Source organism: Crinia signifera, unplaced genomic scaffold (assembly GCF_055691185.1).
Source record: "Crinia signifera unplaced genomic scaffold, ASM5569118v1 HAP2_SCAFFOLD_190, whole genome shotgun sequence".
NCBI lineage: Eukaryota > Metazoa > Chordata > Amphibia > Anura > Myobatrachidae > Crinia > Crinia signifera.
Genome location: NW_028142083.1, coordinates 75,945 through 98,837, shown reverse-complemented (window position 1 = coordinate 98,837; position 22,893 = coordinate 75,945). Strand labels below are relative to the sequence as shown.

The window sequence follows — 22,893 nt, the reverse complement described above, 5'->3', positions numbered from 1 at the left end:
CCCCTCACTTGGTATTAGTCATGTTGGTATTTGTCTCTTTTACACTTCTCCAACACTCCTGCGGCCGATGGCACAGAAACTCAAATACTAAATTAGCATATTGGGCCCGAATCATAATCCAAAGCTGTAGTGGCACATTCAGTAAAGTACTGATATTTGGTACCCTGCGCATGTGTTGGACCCATACTGCCCATGTACAGTATGTGTCCACAACATTGGTTGAACTATGGCATCAGACAGTCAGTGATTGATAGTCTGATGCTGCTTGGGGATGGCATGGGGATGGAGGTTGTTTGTGAAAGATGGGGCCAGGATCTACTTCGGAGGACTGAGATTTTCAGACCTGATCGGAGCAGATTCCATGGTCGGCTTGCATGACCCAACTGGGTCGGAGCTGGACAAAGTTGTCACAGGAGATCGGATACTGCAGCCCAGGATGCCGTTCCGATCAGTAACGCAGCAGGAGGTGCAATGCCTATCATTGTATATAGGTCTATTCGTCAGGTGGTGTGGGGGTGGGCTAGCGGTTTGGGGTTGGGGCCGCCTGTGTCGACCAGTCAGCTGCTCCATGCACTAGTTTTTATAGTGTAATCCTGCTTGATCGGCAGGGCGGCTCCTTCAACGATCTGCTTCCCCACTTTCTACACCACATCACGAATAGACAAGACTTGGGAGCATTTGCCACTCGTCACCGTTAGCGGTGAGGGTCCCGAGGGATTTTCCCTGTTTTCTCCTGAATACACGGTGACACTATTGGCTCGTGTTCTCCGTGCAGTTTTTTCAGGTTTTTCAGGTTTTCACCTCGGGCCAAGTCATCCCACCCCCTTACTCCCTTGGCATTAGTCAGGTTGTTATTTCGATAGTTCTGGAGATGTGGACATTTTGATTGTAGGCTAGCTAGGGGCTGACTCTTTTAGCCTGGATTCCCCACCCACCCTAGCCCAAACTTTTTTTTTCTTTTTTCTTGCCTGTTGGGGTTGGTCAACCTCTCTGTGGCGGGAAATAACGTCAGTCCAGTGGCTAATGCGCTGCTTTATGGAGGAGCGCTCTCTTTTCAGGGTGTGGTATGACTGTCCAACAATCGGGATCATGACAGTCAGTTTACCGACATCGGAATCCCGACTGCCAGTTAGTGCTCTGACAAGGGGGTGAGCGCAAAGAAGCCCCTTGCAGGCTCGGTGGCTCGCCACAGGTTCTATTCTCCCTCTATGGGGGTCATGGACCCCACAAGGGAGAATAGACCCTGTCAGTTGGGATCCCCCATGTCAGAGCACCGGCAGTCGCAATTCCTATGTTGGTACACTTACCGTCAGGATCCCGATTGCCGGGCAGTCATCCGGCACCCCTCTTTCTAATACACTGATCTAGTGTGACCTACCCTACTGGGGGTCAGGGCCACTGACTGTCTAGTTGGCCTATTGTGGTGTACTGGCCAATTGGCTTATGTCACTGGTAAACTGACCGTTCTTTCTCTCTGCCACCATAGTTATTTAAAATGTTACAAAATAAAAAGGTTGACTGATTTTAATGGCATTACTGTTGTCCGTGTCGTTATTTTAGATAAGTTAGATTTTATCCACTAGCAAATATGGTTAATGTGTGAGGTCACACTCAATCTCACATCTGCCGACAGGAAGTTTCATTAATAATATTACACCATCCAGCCCATACTAATGTTTTATTGCTAGAATCCCCTAATATCTGGGAAATCCTCTTCATTTTTGGAAGTTAATACAATGGGTGAGATTTAATAGGATGAGAGATTCAAAAAGTGAGAGATTTGGTAAGAAATCTCCAGTTTTCTAAAGTGGCAATCATTTACACGGCAAAATCAAACTGGTTTTGCAGTGTAAATGATTGCCGCTTTAAAAAAACCTGGAGATTTCTTACCAAATCTCTCACTTTTTGAATCTCTCATCCTATTAAATCTCACCAATATGTTATCATCAGGTGACATATATAGCATCAGGTGACATATATAGCATCAGGTGACATATATAGCATCAGGTGACATAAGTGGCATCAGGTGACATATATAGTATCAGGTGACATTTTAAATACTTTAGCAGGAACCGATGGATCGGAAAAACAGAACCAAAATCTAGTCCAGGCATTCCCAATCACAGTCCTCAAGGCACACCAACAGTGCAGGTTTTGTAGATATCCAGGCTTGAGCACAGGTGACTTAATTAGTATCTGAGGGATTCTAATTAAACCATCTGTGCTGAAGCCTGGATATCACTAAAACCTGCACTGTTGATGTGCCTTGAGGACCGTGATTGGGAATGCCTGATCTAGTCTAATGCAGGGGTAGCCAACTCCAGTCCTCGAGAGCTACCAACAGTGCGTGTTTTCCAGGTTTCCTCATAGAATCACAAATGAAGTAATTAGCTCCACCTATGGATCTTTTAAAATGTGTCATTGAGTAATGCGTGCACCTGTGCACAAGCTAGGTGCTCTGAAAAATGTGAATTGTTGGTAGCTATTGAGGACTGAAGTTGGCTACCCCTGGTCTAGTGTGTACGCACAATGCTGATGATGTGCACTCACACAACTTGTCAGCAATGTAACATGGAGCCTGCACCCCCACCGTCGCTCGTTGCGGCTGGCATTAACAAAAGTGTGTATGCACTAGCCGATGCCAGCACCCCACCGGGTCCCATCTCGGAGGATGCCGCTGGGTACAGACATCATCCAGTGCGTATACAGCTATATACTGACTTGTGTTATAGTCTAGTAGCTTTACTTCCATGCCTCATAGCAGTCACATAAAGCTGCTCAGACTGTACTGTACTTACTGTAGCAGTCACATAAAGCTGCTCAGCATGTGCTGTACTTACTGTAGCAATCACATAAATCTGCTCAGCATATGCATTACATACTGTAGCAGTCACATAAATCTGCTCAGCATGTACTGTACTTACTGTAGCAGTCAAATAAAGCTTCTCAGCATGTACCGTACTTACTGTAGCCGTCACATAAAGCTTCTTAGCATGTACCGTACTTACTGTAGCCGTCACATAAAGCTGCTCAGCATGTGCTGTACTTACTGTAGCAGTCACATAAAGCTGCTCAGCATGTCCTGTACTTACTATAGCAGTCACATAAAGCTGCTCAGCATGTGCTGTACTTACTGTAGCCGTCACATAAATCTGCTCAGCATGTGCTGTACTTACTGTAGCAGTCACGTAAATCTGCTCAGCATGTACTGTACTTACTGTAGCAGTCACATAAAGCTATTCAGCAAGTACTGTACTTACTGTAGCAGTCACATAAAGCTGCTCAGCATGTGCTGTACTTACTGTAGCAGTCACACAAATCTGCTCAGCATGTACTGTACTTACTGTAGCCGTCACATAAAGCTGAGAGCATATACTGTACTTACTGTAGAAGTCACATAAAGCTGCTCAGCATGTGCTGTACTTACTGTAGCAGTCACATAAAGCTGCTCAGCATGTGTTGTACTTACTGTAGCAGTCACATAAAGCTGCTCAGCATGTGCTGTACTTACTGTAGCAGTCACATAAAGCTGCTCAGCATGTGTTGTACTTACTGTAGCAGTCACATAAAGCTGCTCAGCATGTACTGTACTTACTGTAGCCGTCACATAAAGCTGACAGCATGTACTGTACTTACTGCAGAAGTCACATAAAGCTGCTCAGCATGTGCTGTACTTACTGTAGCAGTCACATAAAGCTGCTCAGCATGTGTTGTACTTACTGTAGCAGTCACATAAAGCTGCTCAGCATGTGCTGTACTTACTGTAGCAGTCACATAAAGCTGCTCAGCATGTACTGTACTTACTGTAGCAGTCACATAAAGCTGCTCAGCATGTGCTGTACTTACTGTAGCAGTCACATAAAGCTGTTCAGCATGTGTTGTACTTACTGTAGCCGTCACATAAAGCTGACAGCATGTACTGTACTTACTGTAGCCGTCACATAAAGCTGACAGCATGTACTGTACTTACTGTAGAAGTCACATAAAGCTGCTCAGCATGTGCTGTACTTACTGTAGCAGTCACATAAAGCTGCTCAGCATGTGTTGTACTTACTGTAGCCGTCACATAAAGCTGACAGCATGTACTGTACTTACTGTAGCCGTCACATAAAGCTGACAGCATGTACTGTACTTACTGTAGAAGTCACATAAAGCTGCTCAGCATGTGCTGTACTTACTGTAGCAGTCACATAAAGCTGCTCAGCATGTACTGTACTTACTGTAGCAGTCACATAAAGCTTCTCAGCATGTACTGTACTTACTGTAGCAGTCACATAAAGCTGCTCAGCATGTGCTGTACTTACTGTAGCAGTCACATAAAGCTATTCAGCAAGTACTGTACTTACTGTAGCAGTCACATAAAGCTGCTCAGCATGTGCTGTACTTACTGTAGCAGTCACACAAATCTGCTCAGCATGTACTGTACTTACTGTAGCCGTCACATAAAGCTGAGAGCATATACTGTACTTACTGTAGAAGTCACATAAAGCTGCTCAGCATGTGCTGTACTTACTGTAGCAGTCACATAAAGCTGCTCAGCATGTGTTGTACTTACTGTAGCAGTCACATAAAGCTGCTCAGCATGTGTTGTACTTACTGTAGAAGTCACATAAAGCTGCTCAGCATGTGCTGTACCTACTGTAGCAGTCACATAAAGCTGCTCAGCATGTGTTGTACTTACTGTAGCAGTCACATAAAGCTGCTCAGCATGTGCTGTACTTACTGTAGCAGTCACATAAAGCTTCTCAGCATGTACTGTACTTACTGTAGCAGTCACATAAAGCTGCTCAGCATGTGCTGTACTTACTGTAGCAGTCACATAAAGCTGTTCAGCATGTGTTGTACTTACTGTAGCCATCACATAAAGCTGACAGCATGTACTGTACTTACTGTAGCCGTCACATAAAGCTGACAGCATGTACTGTACTTACTGTAGAAGTCACATAAAGCTGCTCAGCATGTGCTGTACTTACTGTAGCAGTCACATAAAGCTGCTCAGCATGTGTTGTACTTACTGTAGCCATCACATAAAGCTGACAGCATGTACTGTACTTACTGTAGCCGTCACATAAAGCTGACAGCATGTACTGTACTTACTGTAGAAGTCACATAAAGCTGCTCAGCATGTGCTGTACTTACTGTAGCAGTCACATAAAGCTGCTCAGCATGTGCTGTACTTACTGTAGCAGTCACATAAAGCTGCTCAGCATGTACTGTACTTACAGCTATACTGAGCGGACCGACTCATGGACAGATTAGGTCCTATATATCGGACTGTACCTGCTGTCACCATACTATTTATTCCCTGATTTAGCACATTACAGATATCTGACCTCACTTACTGGATACCCAGGTAAGTCACCAAGCTACGGTCAGGTGCTGCCACGGTGACGGGTCATCACAAATCAGTAAGCGAATATTCAGAATATGTTATTGATTGTTCTGCACAGATAACAAGGCTTCCCCCATGGACATTGGAATGTGGGTAAATGAGAAAAAAAAACAATTGAAAATTTGGTCTATTAAATAACTGAATAATATGTATATTGTCACCGGGAGAGGGTGTAAATCTGACTCATCCGCGCCATTGCTGAATTCCATATGGTAATGCGGGAGTCTCCCGTGTACACTAACAATCCACACGTGAAAGCCTGTCCCGCCCACTGCAGTCATCATTAGTATCTGGGCTCGGACCCACTTCATGCTGGGTACAGAAGATACGTCTGAATCAGTTTCCATCTGAAAGCTACTATGAAGGAAGAAGCCGGCAGACGCATCCACAGTACGGAGCAGTTCCGGGCATCGCATGGTGCACCCAGGCACTACTCAGAAACATCCATAATACAGACAGTGTGTCCCGTGATTGTAAGAGTTTACACACTTCATCCAACATGGGTCAAGGCTGTAACAAACATGTACTGTAACAAGAGTGTAATGTGATTACAAGAACATATGGTTACAAACAGCGTCCCTTTACTTCATACAAGAAAAGTTCCTGTAATACATATAAATACATTATGCAATCATTGTCCTGACTGGCTGATTATCAGTGGATCCGGCCAATGAGTGCATTGGGTAGCTGCAGACATTTTCCAACATTCCAAACTGAGCGCCCATCCTTTCACCTGTTCTGTCACAGGGGAGGCATGGGGAAATGTTCCCTCTACAGGGAAGGAACCCGGATCATGTGGCCATACACTACTATCTCATAGCGTATATCTGCTGGTCTGACAGACATTGCATAGTGTATGCCCAGCATAAGACGGGTATGGGTCATAGGGTCAACACAAGCATTAGGTCCTAATGCAAGCATGTCCAAACTATGGCCCTCCAGCTGTTGTGAAACTACAAGTCCCATCATGCCTTGCCTCAGTTTTGCTTTTAGGGAATGTTAAACTATTGCAAGGCATGCTGGGATGTGTAGTTTCACAACAGCTGGAGGGCCATAGTTTGGACATGCCTGTCCTAATGAATGAAGCATTCTCTGTAGAGTAATAAAGACCTGGTAATATTACAGTCCCGCAGCTCGCTGTCCCTTCCCAGTGATATCTGGGCCTCTTAGCAGCCCGTGGTTCTGTGAGAAAGGACCGGCAAGTGTGTAGTATAAGGAGGACAGTAACGTATCTTTATTGCATTTGACATTTGGGCCGAATAGTGAAGGCCCATACACACTTGACGATTTTCAGCTGAAAATCGCTCAAAACAGCAGTTTTGAGCGATTTTCGGCCGAAAATCGCCCAGTGTGTATGCCCCGGAGATTGCCGACTAGCGATGATGCGCGCTCCCGCATAATCGCTAGGAAAGTGGTTCATCTGCTGGTTTTACCAGCAGATGTGGCGATGATGGATGGTTTTTCATCCATCATCGCCATGTGTGTACGCCTGCCGGGCTGAAAGATTAACCACTTTCAGCCCGGCGGACCGCCGCGCCGCCCCCCGCCCCCGCCTGTCATAATACTCACCCTGTCCAAGTGCTGCTGCGCCGGCTCCATGCATCCTGCTCCGAGTCCCTGCCTGTCTGCTTGTCCCGCCCTCCTGCTCAGTGCTCACCACAGAGCACTTCTCCCTCACCCAGCAACACACTCTGCTGGCCACGCCCCCCCTGCTATGCTTAACACAGAGCACTGAGAGCAGGGGGCACTGCTGGCCACCAATGTTTTATGTTTAAAGCAGTAATATATACATTGCTGGCATATGCCAGCAATGTATATATTGCTGGAACCACTGGGCACCAATGTTACATTTTTAAGGCAGTAATATATACATTGCTGGCATAAGCCAGCAATGTATATATTGCTAGCACCACTGGGCACCAATGTTACATTTTTAAGGCAGTAATATATACATTGCTGGCACATGCCAGCAATGTATATATTGCTAGCACCACTTGCCACCAATGTAATGTTACTTATAAGCCAGTAATATATACATTGCTGGCACAGGCCAGCAATGTATATATTATTGGCACCACTGGGCACCAATGATTATTAATTTGCTTGCTGCCCACAAATAATTATGAATTAGCCAGTAATATATACATTGCTGGCACATGCCAGCAATGTATATTTTAGTGGCATCACTGCCCACCAATGTTACTTACAAGCCAGTAATATATACATTGTTGATACAGGCCAGCACAAGGGTTAAAGGGAGCAGGAACTGGGCGGAACTGCGTTCCATCAGTTTTATTTTGGAGGTGGAATGGTTCCGCCTCCGTCCGCATCGCTAAACAGCTGACAGCCGGGCAGAGCGGTGGGAAATCAGGATGTCTCAGAGAAGGTCCATCCGTCCGTGGCGTAGCTATTTTAAAATTATGTGCCAACTCACGGCTCGTGAGCCAATCAGAGCTCGCGGGACGGCAACAAATGAGGAGCTGCCGGGCCGCGAGCACCGATTGGCTCGCAAGTCATTTGAAATAGCCGCACCACGGATGTTCTGAGACATCCGGGTTTCCCACCGCTCTGCCCTGCTGTCTCCTTTCCCACACAGTGCACACCTCTGGCACTGGGCATGTTACCCCTGGCACTGAGAATGTAAAACCTGGCAATGAGCATGTATGTAAGCGGCACTTATGTGGCATAATAAAAAATGGGCATTACCATGTTTGGCATATTGTGAAATGGGCATTACCGTGTTTGGCATATAGTATAATGGACATTACGGTGTGTGGCATAATGTGTAATTTGCATTACTGTGTGCATTTCTGTGTCCCTGACCCATAAAGCCATGCCCTAAAATTTTTGGCACAAAATGTTCAGTTTTTATTAGGTGTTGGGTTGTTTTGCACTGTGGGGCATCATTTGAATCAGGGGTGGTATTATGTGGCCACATTATTCTTTTCCTGACAGTGTGGCTGTGACATAATTGGGGGGGGGGGGGGGGGGGAAGAGTCAGGGAAGCAAATTTTTCCACTTTAGGCACTGCTGCGCACTAATGTATAGTGATAATAGTTATTAATGTAAACACTGCTGGAGCAGACCAGCAATGTATATGAGACCACTGCCACTGGCCATCAATGTATATTTTTATGGCGTTAATGTATACACTGCTGGCGCAGGTCAACAATGTATATGTTACCACCGCCACTGCCCCCCAATGTATATTTTGTTGTGGCGGTAATGTATACATTGCTGGGGAAGGTGAATGGATTTCTCCCTACGTGCACGGTGGCAAATTAAATGGTAGTTGTGCACATGGGCGGGATTTTGCCCAGTCGGAGCAGAGTCAGGTAGCGTTTACCTGTTTGCTGGGCTCCGAATATACACAGCATAGCGATCAGTTCTGAATCAGGCCCCTAGAACAGAAATGCACTGAATAAAATGGCCCCTGCTCCCACCCTTGGAATACAAACCCTGTCCATTATGTAAATAGCCTTTTATATGAAAGATTTTCAGCAAAGTCTTTCACCTCCTGAAAATCTCTTGCTCTTTGGGGAAAATAGCTCAGTGTGTACGCACTACTTTGGTGACAAATATATCTTTCAGAGATTTTGGCAAAGTCTTTTGAAATGAAAATCTTCAAGTGTGTATGGGCCTTAACACTTGGCTCAAACAAAACGTCTACACAAGTACCTACCTCGGGAGGTTTGGAGCAGATGCCGACGTCACCACAGCAGATGGGGAGGAAGGTGTTGAGGGCTGCGGAGATTCTGGGGCTCTTGGAACCCTTCCCATTCGGTACCAGATGCCCATACTGTTCAGCTCCCTATCCAGGAGACATACACAAACACATGAGTATATAACTATATTAGTAAGGCTGACTAATGTGGTAGCTCAACATCCTAACAAAAGAAAAATGGGATATTTATGCCCTGAGGTAACGTACTCATGGGCCTAATATGTTCCTCTGTAATGCAACCAAGCACATAATGGACACATTAAATACAGGGATTGATCTGTATTGGATATACATCTTGATTACCAATGGCATTTCACCATAAAGGAAAGAGTCAAATCACTGAATGTTTTATGAACATCGCTTGGCTATGTCTGGTATATCAGCCACAGAAAGATTATGAATAAACATTGTTCTATAATAATGATGCACGTTCCCCATTTCCAGCTACCCAATGTGTACCCAGCATAATATCACAAGTGTTCCTTCTAAGCTTCTGTTACAGGGTGCTGCACCCTGCCCGTTTTTAAAACCTCAAAATGCTCCCTGCCCTTTTTGTGTGTGGCACTCTGCGCCCTTGCGCTGCCCCCCACCTCGTTGACGTGCCGCTGAGAACTTTCGGTGTGTGCCATCATGTGTAATGGGTATTACGGTGTGTGGTATAATGTGTAATGGCCATTGTGGTGCATGGTATAATGTGTAATGGGTATTACATTGTGTGGTATAATGTATAAGAGGCATTACAGTATATGCCATAATGTGTAAGAGGCATTATGGTGTGTGGTGTAATGTGTAAGAGTCATTACAGTGTGTGCCATAATGTGTGATGTCATTAGGTCATAATATGTAATGGACATAGCTCAGTATGACAATGTGTAATGGGTATTAGGGTGTGTGGTATAATGTATAAGAGGTATTACAGTGTATGCCATAATGTGTAGCTGTCATTATGACAGAAAATGGAATGGACATAGCACAGCATGACAATGTGTAATGGGTATTACGGTGTGTGGTATAATGTGTAATGGGCATTATGGTGTGTGGTATAATGTGTAATGGGTATTTTGTTGTGTGATATAACGTGTAGTTGTCATTATTACAGAATATGTAATGGACATAGATCAGTATGACAATGTGTAATGGGTAGTAGGGTGTGTGCCATAATGTGTAATGGGCATTATGGTATTTTGTTTTAATGTGTAATGGGTATTATGGTGTGTGGTATAATGTGTAATGGGCATTATGGTGTGTGGTATAATGTGTAATGGGCATTATGGTGTGTGCGGTATAATGTGTAATGGGTATTACGGTTTGTGGTATAATGTGTTTTCATTGCGACAGAATATGTAATGGCCATAGCAGAATATGACAATGTGTAATGGGCATCATTCTTATAATTTTTGCTGTTTCTGATGTAAATTTCTAGTATAAAATGTGCTCTTTCGATTGAAAAAGTGCTCTGCCTGATGGTCAGCGCCCTGCCCTAAAAAAATCAGAGTGTGAACACTAGTGGGGTATTGCCAGCAGCCACTTTACGGGATATGGTCGTATTGTCGACACCACTTAGGTCGACAGTCATTAGGTCGACACCGTTGGGTCGACAGGTGGCAGGTGGGGTATGGCCAGCAGTCACAGTAACATATACACAGAGGGGTATAGCCAGCAGTTACAGCATCGTATACACAGTAGGGTTAAAGCCATCAGTCACAGTAACGTATACACAGAGGGGTATGGCCAGCAGTTACAGTATCGCATACACAGTGGGGTTAAAGCCAGCAGTCACAGTAATGTATACACAATGGGGTTACGAGCAGCAGTCACAGTAATGTATACACAGTGGGGTATGGCCAGCAGTCACAGTGGAGTATGGCCAGTAGTCACAGTATGCACAGGAGTCCAGTAGAAAAAAAAAAAACAATTACAGCAGAGTGCGCAGCGGAGCATGCAAAGCGCAGGCTTCCATCCAATATAATGGCGCAGAGCCGCAGTCGCACCGAATTCTGTGGGATGCAATTCTCTGGAGAACCCAAGGCTGGGAAGATGGCACTGAGCCTCGTTGGGGGATGTGAGTGTGGCGGAAACGCCCATTGTTCGGAGCATCTCTTTTATTTGATATGTTTGTTTGGCCCCATCACACACAATGGTGGCCCCCACCGTAATGCCCATCACACATGATGGCCCACACTGTAATGTCCATCACACATGGTGGCCCACACTGTAATGTCCATCACACATGGTGGCCCCCACCGTAATGCCCATCACACATGATGGCCCACACTGTAATGTCCATCACACATGGTGGCCCACACTGTAATGTCCATCACACATGGTGGCCCCCACCGTAATGCCCATCACACATGATGGCCCACACTGTAATGTCCATCACACATGGTGGCCCCCACTGTAATGCCCATCACACATGATGGCCCACACCGTAATGCCCATCACACATGATGGCCCACACCGTAATGCCCATCACACATGATGGCCCACACCGTAATGCCCATCACACATGATGGCCCCCACTGTAATGCCCATCACATATGATGGCCCACACTGTAATATCCATCACACATGATGGCCCACACTGTAATGCCCATCACACATGATGGCCCCCACCGTAATGCCTATCGCACATGATGGCCCACACTGTAATGCCCATCACACATGATGGTTGTCCACACCGTAATGCCTATCGCACATGATGTCCCACACTGTAATGCCCATCGCACATGATGGCCCCCACTGTAATGCCCATCGCACATGATGACCCACACTGTAATGCCTATCACACATGATGGCACCCACTGTAATGCCCATCGCACATGATGACCCACACTGTAATGCCCATCGCACATGATAGTGGCCCACACTGTAATGCCCATCGCACATGATGACGGTCCACACTGTAATGCCCATCACACACGATGACCCACACTGTAATGCCCATCACACACGATGACCCACACTGTAATGCCCATCACACACGATGACCCACACTGTAATGCCCATCACACACGATGACCCACACTGTAATGCCCATCACACACGATGATCCACACTGTAATGCCCATCACACATGATGACCCACACTGTAATACCCATCACACACCTTAACAGCGACTACATATGATGGCACATAAGAGCCTCTTACCTACATGCTCATTGCCAGGGGTTTCTTACTCAATGCCAAAGGTTTTATGCTTAGTTGCCAAGAAGGTTTCATGCTCGTTGCCCAGGAGGTATTATATCCTTGTTACCCAGAATGGGAAAAGCAACCCCAGCAAGCCCTCCTGTCTGTGGAGGGAGGGCTTAGCCGGCAGGAAGAGCTGACAGCCACTGCTAGCAGAGAGCAGCTTAGCGTTGTGGCGGGGGGGGGGGGGGATTTGTCACTTTAAAGAGCTGCCATGCCGCTCACTTCTCAGGACTTCAGCAGTGGTAACAGCATGGGGGACGGTGGCGGGCTACATCTGTAACAACAGACACACAGCTTTCAGCAGAGAGCTCATCAGCGTTTCAGTGCATGCAGGGGGGGCGGATGAGAAAGTTTGCAACGGGGTGTCAGCGCACCAGGGGGGCAGCGGAAGGGCGCAAAGTCCCAGACACAAAAAGGGCAGGAACACTAATTTCTGTGTCCTACGGATGACAGAAGGAGGGTGATATGGTCAGATGTATCTGCCTTCACCGTGGTTCGCAACAAGAGGACTAGCGCAGATTTTGACCCAACTTGAATAACTCTGCAGCTCTTAAGGCCCCCATCTGCTAGGGTGGGGAATCGCCTGTGGTACCCCGCCAACTCACCCGGCAGCTGCTACGTTCAGTTCACAAATATTTCTACCCATGCATGTTGCCCCTTCTTTATATAAACACCTCTTTCTACACTTTTATGAAAACTCTTCACTACTGTATAACCGCAGCTCACCGTTACCAATTCTAAACAGTCTCTTGTTACGGTACATCTTCAGTTGTGACACCTGTCAGTATCACACTGACCCCAGGGGTTAATAAACTGCTTTCTGTTCTACCCTGATACTAGTAAATCCCCTAAACTCCAATACTGCTCTAAAACAAACAGTCATATTTATTGCGGGTTTTATTACTGTTTTAATTCAGCTCATCCTGGAAAAGGATTTGTGGCATTGAGAAAACCTCTGCGAGTATTCATAACAGTGGCCCTTATTCTGATTGACGCGTACTTTTCCGCATACTTTCGGATCGCGTCTTTACGGCGTCTGCGCATGCGTGGAGAACGCTACGCGCATGTGCCACGCCTTGACTCCGTACCTGTTCGGGCAAATCCCGTACAAAACTGGTCACCGCAATCATTCGGGAAATATGGGCGTATTATGGGCGTCATGCGGAATGACACATGGGCGTAGTTTCAAAGTGGGCAAAACGGGGCGGAAACATGGGCGGACACGGGGGAGTACACTTATGTTGGGGGGCGTACATTCGGATAGCACTCCGAATGCACGCGAACAAAAAGGGAAGAAATGTGCGGTGTCCAAAAGGCCACTATTGCTTTGCGGACACCACTCGTTCCTGCGGGAGGCGAACGGACCGCCTAATGACTACAAGCATTAACACCTGAACCCAATAAAATCGACTCCTTTACTCATTACTCACTAATAGGACGCTTGTCAGTGCTTTAATTGAAACCATTGCTGCTTCAAGGAAACCTTACTAATCACCCACATATGCTGTACTTCTGACACACTTTAAACCTGCTAACAATGGACATGACTGAATATTAATACTAGCAATACACATGTGTATGCGACATGTACTAATTAAACCACACAATTGTTGTAAAGTAAAGAAATTTATTTATATACATTTCACAGTCAATGCCACTGTGATGCAATGACAAAAAAATAAAAATACCAAAAAAAACAAACCATGGCAGGAATGTACCAAAATAAATTATAATACAAAACAAATATAATTGCACACAGATGGACTCCAGCACCTCCTATGTGCCACTGCACATGCAGCCAGTGGGAAATGAGGAGGCTGCTGGCCCTTTTACAGCAGGGCAACCTGCACCTGACCATTCGACAGCAGGGCAACCTGCACCTGGCCCTTCTGCAGCAGGGCAACCTGCAGCTGGCTCATATGCACCATCAGCAGAATCATTTGGAACACAACCGGGGACTTAGCAACATCACTTCAAGTACAGCTGACAGTAATGGCAGGCAAAAGAGGGCAACAGGGGAACCAAAAAGGACATTTGAAGCAAGGGCTCATCTGGTTACCCTCAGCACGTGATTGGACATAAGAAGCTGACACACACAGTACAATGGAAGATTTGGGATGAGATAACGGTGGAGATTAATGCAGCCACAAGTTCATTTTCGACCACGTTTGGCCTTGGTAGGCTCCTTGGCCTGTGCAGCAGCTCTTCGGGCACGGCCAGATGCTGGGGCAGGTGGAGCAGATGCTGGTGAGGGGTTGGCTGGTCTACCCCTCCTGCCAGCAGGGAGTGTTGCTGGTGGTAATGCACCAGAAACGGATGACATTAGGACCCTGTTGCTGGTAACTAGCTCCACCATAAGCTCATTATGGTGGAGGAGGAGATCATTTTGGCGGGTGGCTTGCTCGGCCAGCACCTGAGCACTTGCAGCCATGGCCTGATGCGCCTCAGCCATGGCCTGCAGGCTCCCAGCGATGGCCTGCTGGGTGCTGACCAAGCTCGCCATGATCTCCTCGGTCCTATGCATCCGTTCTGATGCCAACTCTCCCTGCTGGTTTATGTCCCCAAGCATCTGGGCCAACCTGGCCAAATCGGCTTGGGCCGATGGCTGCTGCTGCACAGGCCTACCACTGGGGCCAGGTGGCACGGACTCCTCCACCTCCTGACCAGAGTCGTCACCAAGCAGTGGGGTGTCTGTGGAAAATGATAAACACAATTAGGACACATTCTAAGATAATTACTTGCACAAGTTTATGGCATGACAAATATTTACCTTCAATAAAAGACGCAAACACTTCAGCTGGGGCCTCGCTATCCATCGTGCTCACCCCCCTGACCTCCTCAAGTGATACACAGCTCTCGGCCATCAACTCCAGGGGGGTGAACTCTAGCCCTGATGGCATGGGCCCGGCCCCAGATGTCTGGCTGTGTTCCCACCGCTTGGTCATCTTCCTCTTCAGGTTGGTTTTGAAGTCCTGCCACCTGCAATGTAAGTTGACATATTAATACATGTCACTCCAGATGTTTGCTGTTGCTGCCATTGCTCTGTGCTACATATTACGACATGTGCTTAATGTCCAAAAGATAACATTACATGCAACTATGATATCAACCGTTACAATACACATTCACAATCACCCTACTCTAACTCTCAACCAAATAACATGTCAATAATGTCTGTGTATGGTAACAACCTCACCGGCCATTTGCAAAATCCATCTAAGCATGAATTCAATCATTACTTGTCTATTACTGGGCACATGTATCACAAAACAACTTGCCTCTTCTTGACATGGTCGGCCTCACGAACTTGTGGCGCAACTTCATTAATCTCTGCCGTTATCTCTTCCCAAATCTTCCATCTGCGTGTGTGTGTCAGCCTCTCTGATGGACACTCAATCAAATCACGTGCTCGGGGAACCAGGATGGCAAGCTCCTGTGCTTCATATGCCTTATTTCTTGTAGTTGGTTCCTCTGTTGCCCTCTTTCTCCCCTTGCCACGTCCATGGCCACGCCCCCTGGCACGTGTCGCTGCACTTGAAGTGCTGGCCATGGTACTATCTTGTGAAGTCCCCGGTTGTGTTCCAAAAGATTCTTCTGATGGTGCATATGAGACAGCTGCAGGTTGCCCTGCTGCAGAAGGGCCAGGTGCAGGTTGCCCTGCTGTAGAATGGTCAGGTGCAGGTTGCCCTGCTGTAGAAGGGCCAGCAGCCTCCTCATTTCCCACTGGCCGCATGTGCAGTGGCACATAGGTGGTGCTGGAGTCCACCTGGTCAAATAGTTGCTGCAGCTCCTGGTCCACCTCTGGTTGTGATCCAGACATGTTAGCAACAACATTGTCACATTCTAATACACCTTTATATACTGTTTGTGTATCCTGTTTGGCGGACATCAGCGGCAGCTGCGTTCCGTGCACGAGCGTACGTCGCTGTTTTTTCGCGCCGCATACGGTGGCGGAAATTCCATTGTGTAAAACCTGGCGAAACTTCTACATGAAATACTGGTCACCAATTCTAACATTGCATAGAATCTTCTGATACACCTGTGACTATCGCACAATACACATGCTATTTGCTAGCATGACATGACATTTGGTTCATGACTACTGTGGTATTGTGGCGTTTGATTGCAAGCTAAAAGTAGCCCAATCCCTTAGAAATTCCAGGCCACAAGTCATGCAATACTCATCACTACTGTTATAGACCACACATGTGACAGGCCTATAAATAGTGATTTGCTGCTAGAATCATTTGTCTCCAGATCTGGACTTGTCAGGGTCTAAGGTAAGCTCTTCCATGGTCCTTGTAGATATGATATCCATTAACAATGTAAGTGTATGAATGTATGCACCATTGCCTCACTGACTACAGATTGTTGGGCCAGCAAAGTCTTTGTAGCATTATTGCAACATGTCACATGTTCACTATTTCACTCACAGGTCTTAAACCTGTGTGTGTTCATCTATTGCAGGACAACATGTCCCAGCAATAGCTGGAATGTCTCATAGTACATGATGTCGGCAACAAATGCAGACACCTTTGATACTCAAGTAGTGTTTAGTAGTTCGATGTTGTAAGCATCTGTGTGTTTAGGACGGTGTGTATTGAGTTCATATTATTGTTACATCATTATAGAGTCAAATGGATCTTCGGGATTTTACAGGGCGGCCATCTATTGTACGTATTGAAGCCTACAAATCTATTTGTAGTGGGATATGGCCATTATGTGCATAGGTGCATCAGTATTTATGTTCATTTCTTTATAGGTTGCTGAAGCAATGCTGCGGGACATGGAAAGGAGGCTAAGGGCACTTGCGGCTCTCCCCACTCGTCGGCCAAGGAGGCCAGGACGTGCTAGAATCTATCGCACACGGGTGACTCTGTTTGCTATGCCCGATGATGAGGTACTTACTAGGTACCGGTTACCGCCACATGTCATTCTGGATCTGCTCTCGTTAATTGAGAGTGATCTGGAACCTCTACACGGGATCACGACAGCAATTCCGCCTCACACACAGCTGCTGGCGGTGTTGCATTTCTGCGCCTCAGGATCATTCCAACAAGTAGTGGCAGTACTTGCTGGAATATCTCAGCCGGCCTTCTGCCGAATCCTGAGGCGTGTGACGTTGGCCATGTTCAGGCGCAAGGGGCACTTCATGGCCATGACATTTGCCACCGAGACCCTGCGCAGAAGCCAGCAGGCCTTCCATCAAATTGCTGGCTTCCCTAATGTGATAGGGGCTGTGGATGGCACCCATGTACCATTTGTGCCTCCATCTCGAAGTGAGAAGATATATAGGAACCGCAAATTGTTCCACTCACTGAACGTGATGGTGGTATGTGGCCCATCCATGGAGATTCTCGCCTTCAACTCGAAGTTTCCCGGAAGTGCCCATGACTCTCATGTCATCCGACAAACCGGGATATGGCAAAGACTACAAGAGCTGGAAGGCCGTGATGCGTGGGTTCTGGGTGACTCCGGTTACCCATGTACGCCCTGGCTACTTACGCCGTACAGCTACCCAGCACCGGGCCCACAGGAGGCATTCAATCGGGCGCATGTTGCCACCAGGCAAGTGGTGGAGCGCTCAATTGGCCTTTTAAAGGGTCGATTTAGAGTGCTCCACCGCACTGGTGGTGACTTACAGTATGCGCCTCAAATGGTGTCGAGGATCGTGGGCCTGTGTATATTTTTCCACAACATTGCTGTGCGGCGTGAGATACCCTTTGATGAGTGGGAGGTACCATCTGAGCCGCAAGATCCGCCCATGCGCCCATCCCGCGCCCCTGAATGCCGGAGGGGATACCAGCTGCGGGACTCTGTGGCGCAAAGATACTTCAGGTACATTTTATCTAGTGGACCAGAACACACCAATTGTTGTAAAAATCACCCCTTCAAATAAGTACAGTGTGGTAGTTGTCAGTGTTACAAAACGACAATTAGCCAGCCTGCCCTCCTAATGGCAAAGAAATAGTAGATATTTATCATATGTGCTTAGTTTTGGGGGAAGTACAATATAGGTGCTCATTATTATACCTTGTACAAGGGATCTTATGTGTTTGTTATATCTTCATTATTGTAGTTGATACTATCCCTGATGACTGGTGAGTACATTGATTTATTCTCTAATGTGTTGGGGATTTTTTCCTGTGTTGATGTATGATTTGTTTGCAGATATATATATATATATATATGATATTTCAATTTATTAACATGTTTAAACATTTCAAGGAGCAGGCAGGCAGCCAGGCAGGCAGGCAGGCAGCCAGGCAGGCAGCGCTGGTGTATAATGCTGGTCTCAGGATACCTGCAAGTATGTGTATGTGTCTTTTAAACATAAATGTACGCATACACATAGATGCATAGAGTAAGTAATGCTAAGTACAGCTAGGCGTTGCTAAGCTATAGCACGCGTTGCTTGGCGGAGCGAGGCCTTATTGGATTTGCTAAGTGCATACACACTGTGTTTTATATATATCAGATTTGCTCATTCCCATACATCAGCACTACTGTTTTTAAGGCATGCGAAATTGTCACCATTTGTGTTGGCGCAGAGACGCTGTTCATGTAAAGATGAACAATAAAGTTATTAACACAAATAACTGTGATAAACCAATGACACCACCTGATTGGTTGATTGATGCCATTGTTAACATGGCGGAGACACGCAGGGCAGAGCCATTTTCGCCTGCGGAGCTCAGGGCTCTGGTCTCCGTCATGGAGACAAGGCTGGGCCGTGCGGGGCCCTTTATCACAAATGGCCAGAAGCGGCGGGCCTATGCTGCGGCAGGGCGCCGGATTTACGCCCGCACCCGGGTGCGGAGGAGCCTCGGCCAGCTCGAGAGGCGGTGGTCGGACCTCCGCAGGCGCCAGCCCCAGCTTCTCCAGCAAATTAGGGGCGAGATAGCTGATTGTGAGTATTTTAGCTATGAAATTTCGCACTTACATCATACCATCTATAAACAATAAAATGTGTCTCATGATAAGTGGGTGTCCATGGGTTTAAAAGTCCATAGACTGTTATGTGTGCTTCTTCCTGGTTAACATGCAGTCATGTGGCTTTTATATGTAATGACATAGCATTCATGATTCAGATGCATACAATGTGCCAGATCTAATATGTGTTCAACATTGATAAATGCCAGGGTTGTAATGATTGAACAAATTACTAACAATTACATAATAACTTAAATGTCACATTTTGGAGTCCATTAACAGTAAGGAGCTACTTTCAAGCATCGTTTGCCAACATTATCACCCTTCCATGTATGTCTTGTTATGGATTATTACATGTGCCCCAATGACCCGACATTGACCATGATTTTGTTTTCTACCACACAGCACGAGCCCGAGCACGACAGGCACGGGAGCAGGCCGAGGCTGCCCTGGCGGAGGAGCAGGCGCAAGAGCGTGATGAGGAGGTGGCGGCGAGGGTGGAGGAGGAGCAAGTGGAGGAGGAGGAGGAAATGGTGGAGGAGCAAGTGGAGGAGGTGGAGGAGATGGTGGAGGAGATGGTGGAGGAGGTGGAGGAGATGGTGGAGGAGGTGGTTGAGGAGGAGGAGGTGCCTGAGGAGGTGGTGGTGGAGGAGGTGGAAGAGGAGTTGGTGGCAGAGGAGGAGGAGGTGTTGGTGGCGGAGGAGGAGGTGGAGGAGGTGGTGGTGGTGGTGGAGGAGGTGGTTGTGGCGGAGGAGGTGGAGGAGGTGATGGTGGCGGAGGAGCTGGCGGAGGAGGGGGCTGAGGAGGCCACGGTTGCCCCAGAGGTGTCAGAATCCGAGGGGGAGGAGGCGTGTGAGGCCCCGGAGTCCCAGCAGATCGGTATGTTTACATAATGCTTCATTCATGAAGTAGTTGGACTGGTATTTGTTATGTAGCACTGGTGATTAAAAATTTTGGTACAATACTATTAATACAGACCCCAAAGTGGGTAGCTACAGATACTGGTACGGGTTAGATGGGGTGTCCAAGGCATCCCTTTCATCCAGGACACCTCTGAATTACACAGGTTTGTGGGATGGCTTGGAGCTCCATTTTGACTGCCACATAACCGTTGTAGTTAAACAGGATCCTGGAGTAAAGGGATGAGTGGATCATTTGTGGATTAAATTCACCTGCTGCAAGCCTCGATTCTGACCCATCATATAGTGGAATCTATATTGTTGTTGAATGTTATTTATAAACTATAGGATGTATGCTATAAATGGAGTATGGGCCGGCCTACCTTGGAATGGAGTCACAAGTTGCCAGTGTCCCTGGAGCCTCCTCTACCTAAACACCCCCTGTAGTTCAGATTGTTTTTTTGCCCTCACAGAATTGTAGGTTGGTTTAGACTGAATTATGATTTTGAGGATGTGTACTGTGCATTCCTGACATTTGCATAACTCCCATGCCACGAACCATCACTGAACTTAGACTGAGGAGATTGTGACAAGTTCTTATTGACGGAGGCCATGACATGCTTGTAATTGGTTAGTCATGGGTGGGTTGTAAATGAGAAGAAACACTATGACTGTTATGTCTTCTGCAGAGTAAAGGGTAGAGGGAAAAAAACACAGTATATAGTAAATAAGTTTGCATGTATGTATATATGTGTGTGTCATATCTATTTATCTATGTGTGTCTCTATCTCTCTACATATATATATATATATATATATATATATATACACATGTCACCTAGCATTTCTGCAATTTATGTAGCAGTATGTGAAATGTATGCATGAATATCATGACTAATTTTTGCCCCTTTGACATGCCCACAGATGACACAACACCGGCAGATGAGGGGGTTCGTGGGGCCCTCCTGCGTGCAGAACACCATTTAAGATTACTACTGGCGGATCTGCAGGACCTGCGCGATTTACTTATTTAACCCCTTCCCGACATTTGACGTACATTTACGTCATGGTCGGGAAGCACTTCCCGACACATGGCGTAAATGTACGTCATGGATTTAAACTGTCACCGCGTCTATAGACGCGGTGACAGTTTCAACATGTCTGCTGTCCCTGACAGCAGACATGTCCGTGCATGCCCAGGGGGGGCTGCGATGCCGCCCCCCCGTCGGCGATCGCTGTGATTGGCTGTTCAGTGTGAACAGCCAATTACAGCGTTTTCCTGTGTCACCGGCGAATAACGTTCGCCGGTGACACGGGATCGGAGGTGATTGGTGCTGTAAAGTACAGCACCAATCACCGCGGGGTGTAAGGGTGACACTGGTGTCACCCCACCGCACCCCGCCCGCCCCCAAAGGCCGTGATTGGTTCGTCGGACCGACGGACCAATCACAGCCATGGAGGGGGGTTTAAACTAACGGTGACTGCACTGCAGACGCCATTCCGGTCTGGAATAGCGTGCAGTGCGGTCACCGTGCCACCTGCCGCCATATACTGACCTGATCCTTGCTCCATACTTACCTGATCACTGCTTCATCGCTGCTTGATCACTGCTTGATCTGCCTAGTAGTGTGCTGGATGCTTCCTGGATCCTGTTGCTACTTGTGCCTTCCTGTGCTGTGAAATTGTGCTGCTGCAGTGTAATAGCTAGATAGAGAGAGAGAGAGAGAGATAGAGAGAGATAGAGAGAGAGATAGTGTCAGAGAGTGCTATATTTTGTGCTGCTGCAGTGTGATATAGTTATAGATAGAGAGAGAGAGATAGAGAGAGATAGAGATAGATAGAGAGGCCTAGTGACAGAGTGCTATATTTTGTGCTGCTGCAGTGTGATAGTTATAGAGAGATAGAGAGAGATAGAGAGAGAGAGATAGAGAGAGATAGTGACAGATTGTGCTATATATTTTTGATATAACTGACTGCTGCCCCCTCCTTTTGTGCTGATCAGTATAAATTAACTGATCAGCAACTTTTTGGGGGCGCAGGTTTTTTTTTATATATAGATATACCTGTCAGTGCTGCTGCTGTAGTGTCATAGAGTGATAGATAGTGATAGATAGTGAGAGATAGAGAGAGATAGAGAGAGATAGTGACAGAGAGTGATAGAGAGTGTATATTTTGTGTCTGCTACCCCCCCTTTTTGGGGGTGCAGGTTTTTTAGTGTCCTAGAGTGATAGATAGTGAGAGATAGTGAGAGATAGTGAGAGATAGTGAGAGATAGTGACAGAGAGTGACAGAGAGTGCTAAATTTTGTGTCTGCTGCCCCCGCCTTTTGTGCTGATCACTATATCTGAGGTGATCAGCAACTTTTTTGGGGGTGCAGAGGTTTTTTTTTTTTTATATATATATACCTGTCAGTTGCACCAAAGGTTGTGCACCTGCTGCACCTCACTGGTAATCAGTGTCGCATCACTGATCACCTTTTTTTTTTTTTGTGAGTGCTGTGGGGTCTTTTTTTAATTTTTTTTTTACACACACTGTGATTTTGTGGGTGTCCTGTGGCCACTGTGCGCTGATCAGTGACGTACATCACTGATCAGCTTTTTCGGCACAGGGTTGATCTATTTTTTTTTTTTTTTTTATCAAATTCCTGTTGCCTTTGAGCGCTGTTCAGTGACAGACGTTACTGACCAACATCTGTGCTCAATTTTTGACGCAGGACCTTTTTTTTTTTTTTTTTTTAACCCCTTCAATTTTTT

At 46.6% G+C, this 22,893-nt stretch overlaps 1 protein-coding gene across 7 annotated transcripts in view; it reads right to left on the bottom strand.

Moving 5' to 3' along the window:
* Positions 1 to 22,893, bottom strand: part of LOC146053730 (uncharacterized) — a 116,235-nt gene that overhangs the window by 17,399 nt on the left and 75,943 nt on the right. For all 7 annotated transcript variants that reach the window (XM_083168012.1, XM_083168014.1, XM_083168017.1 and 4 more), the window contains one exon: positions 9,075 to 9,203. In XM_083168012.1, the coding sequence (XP_083024138.1) occupies positions 9,075 to 9,203 (129 nt within the window). The remainder of the gene's footprint in view (positions 1 to 9,074; positions 9,204 to 22,893) is intronic.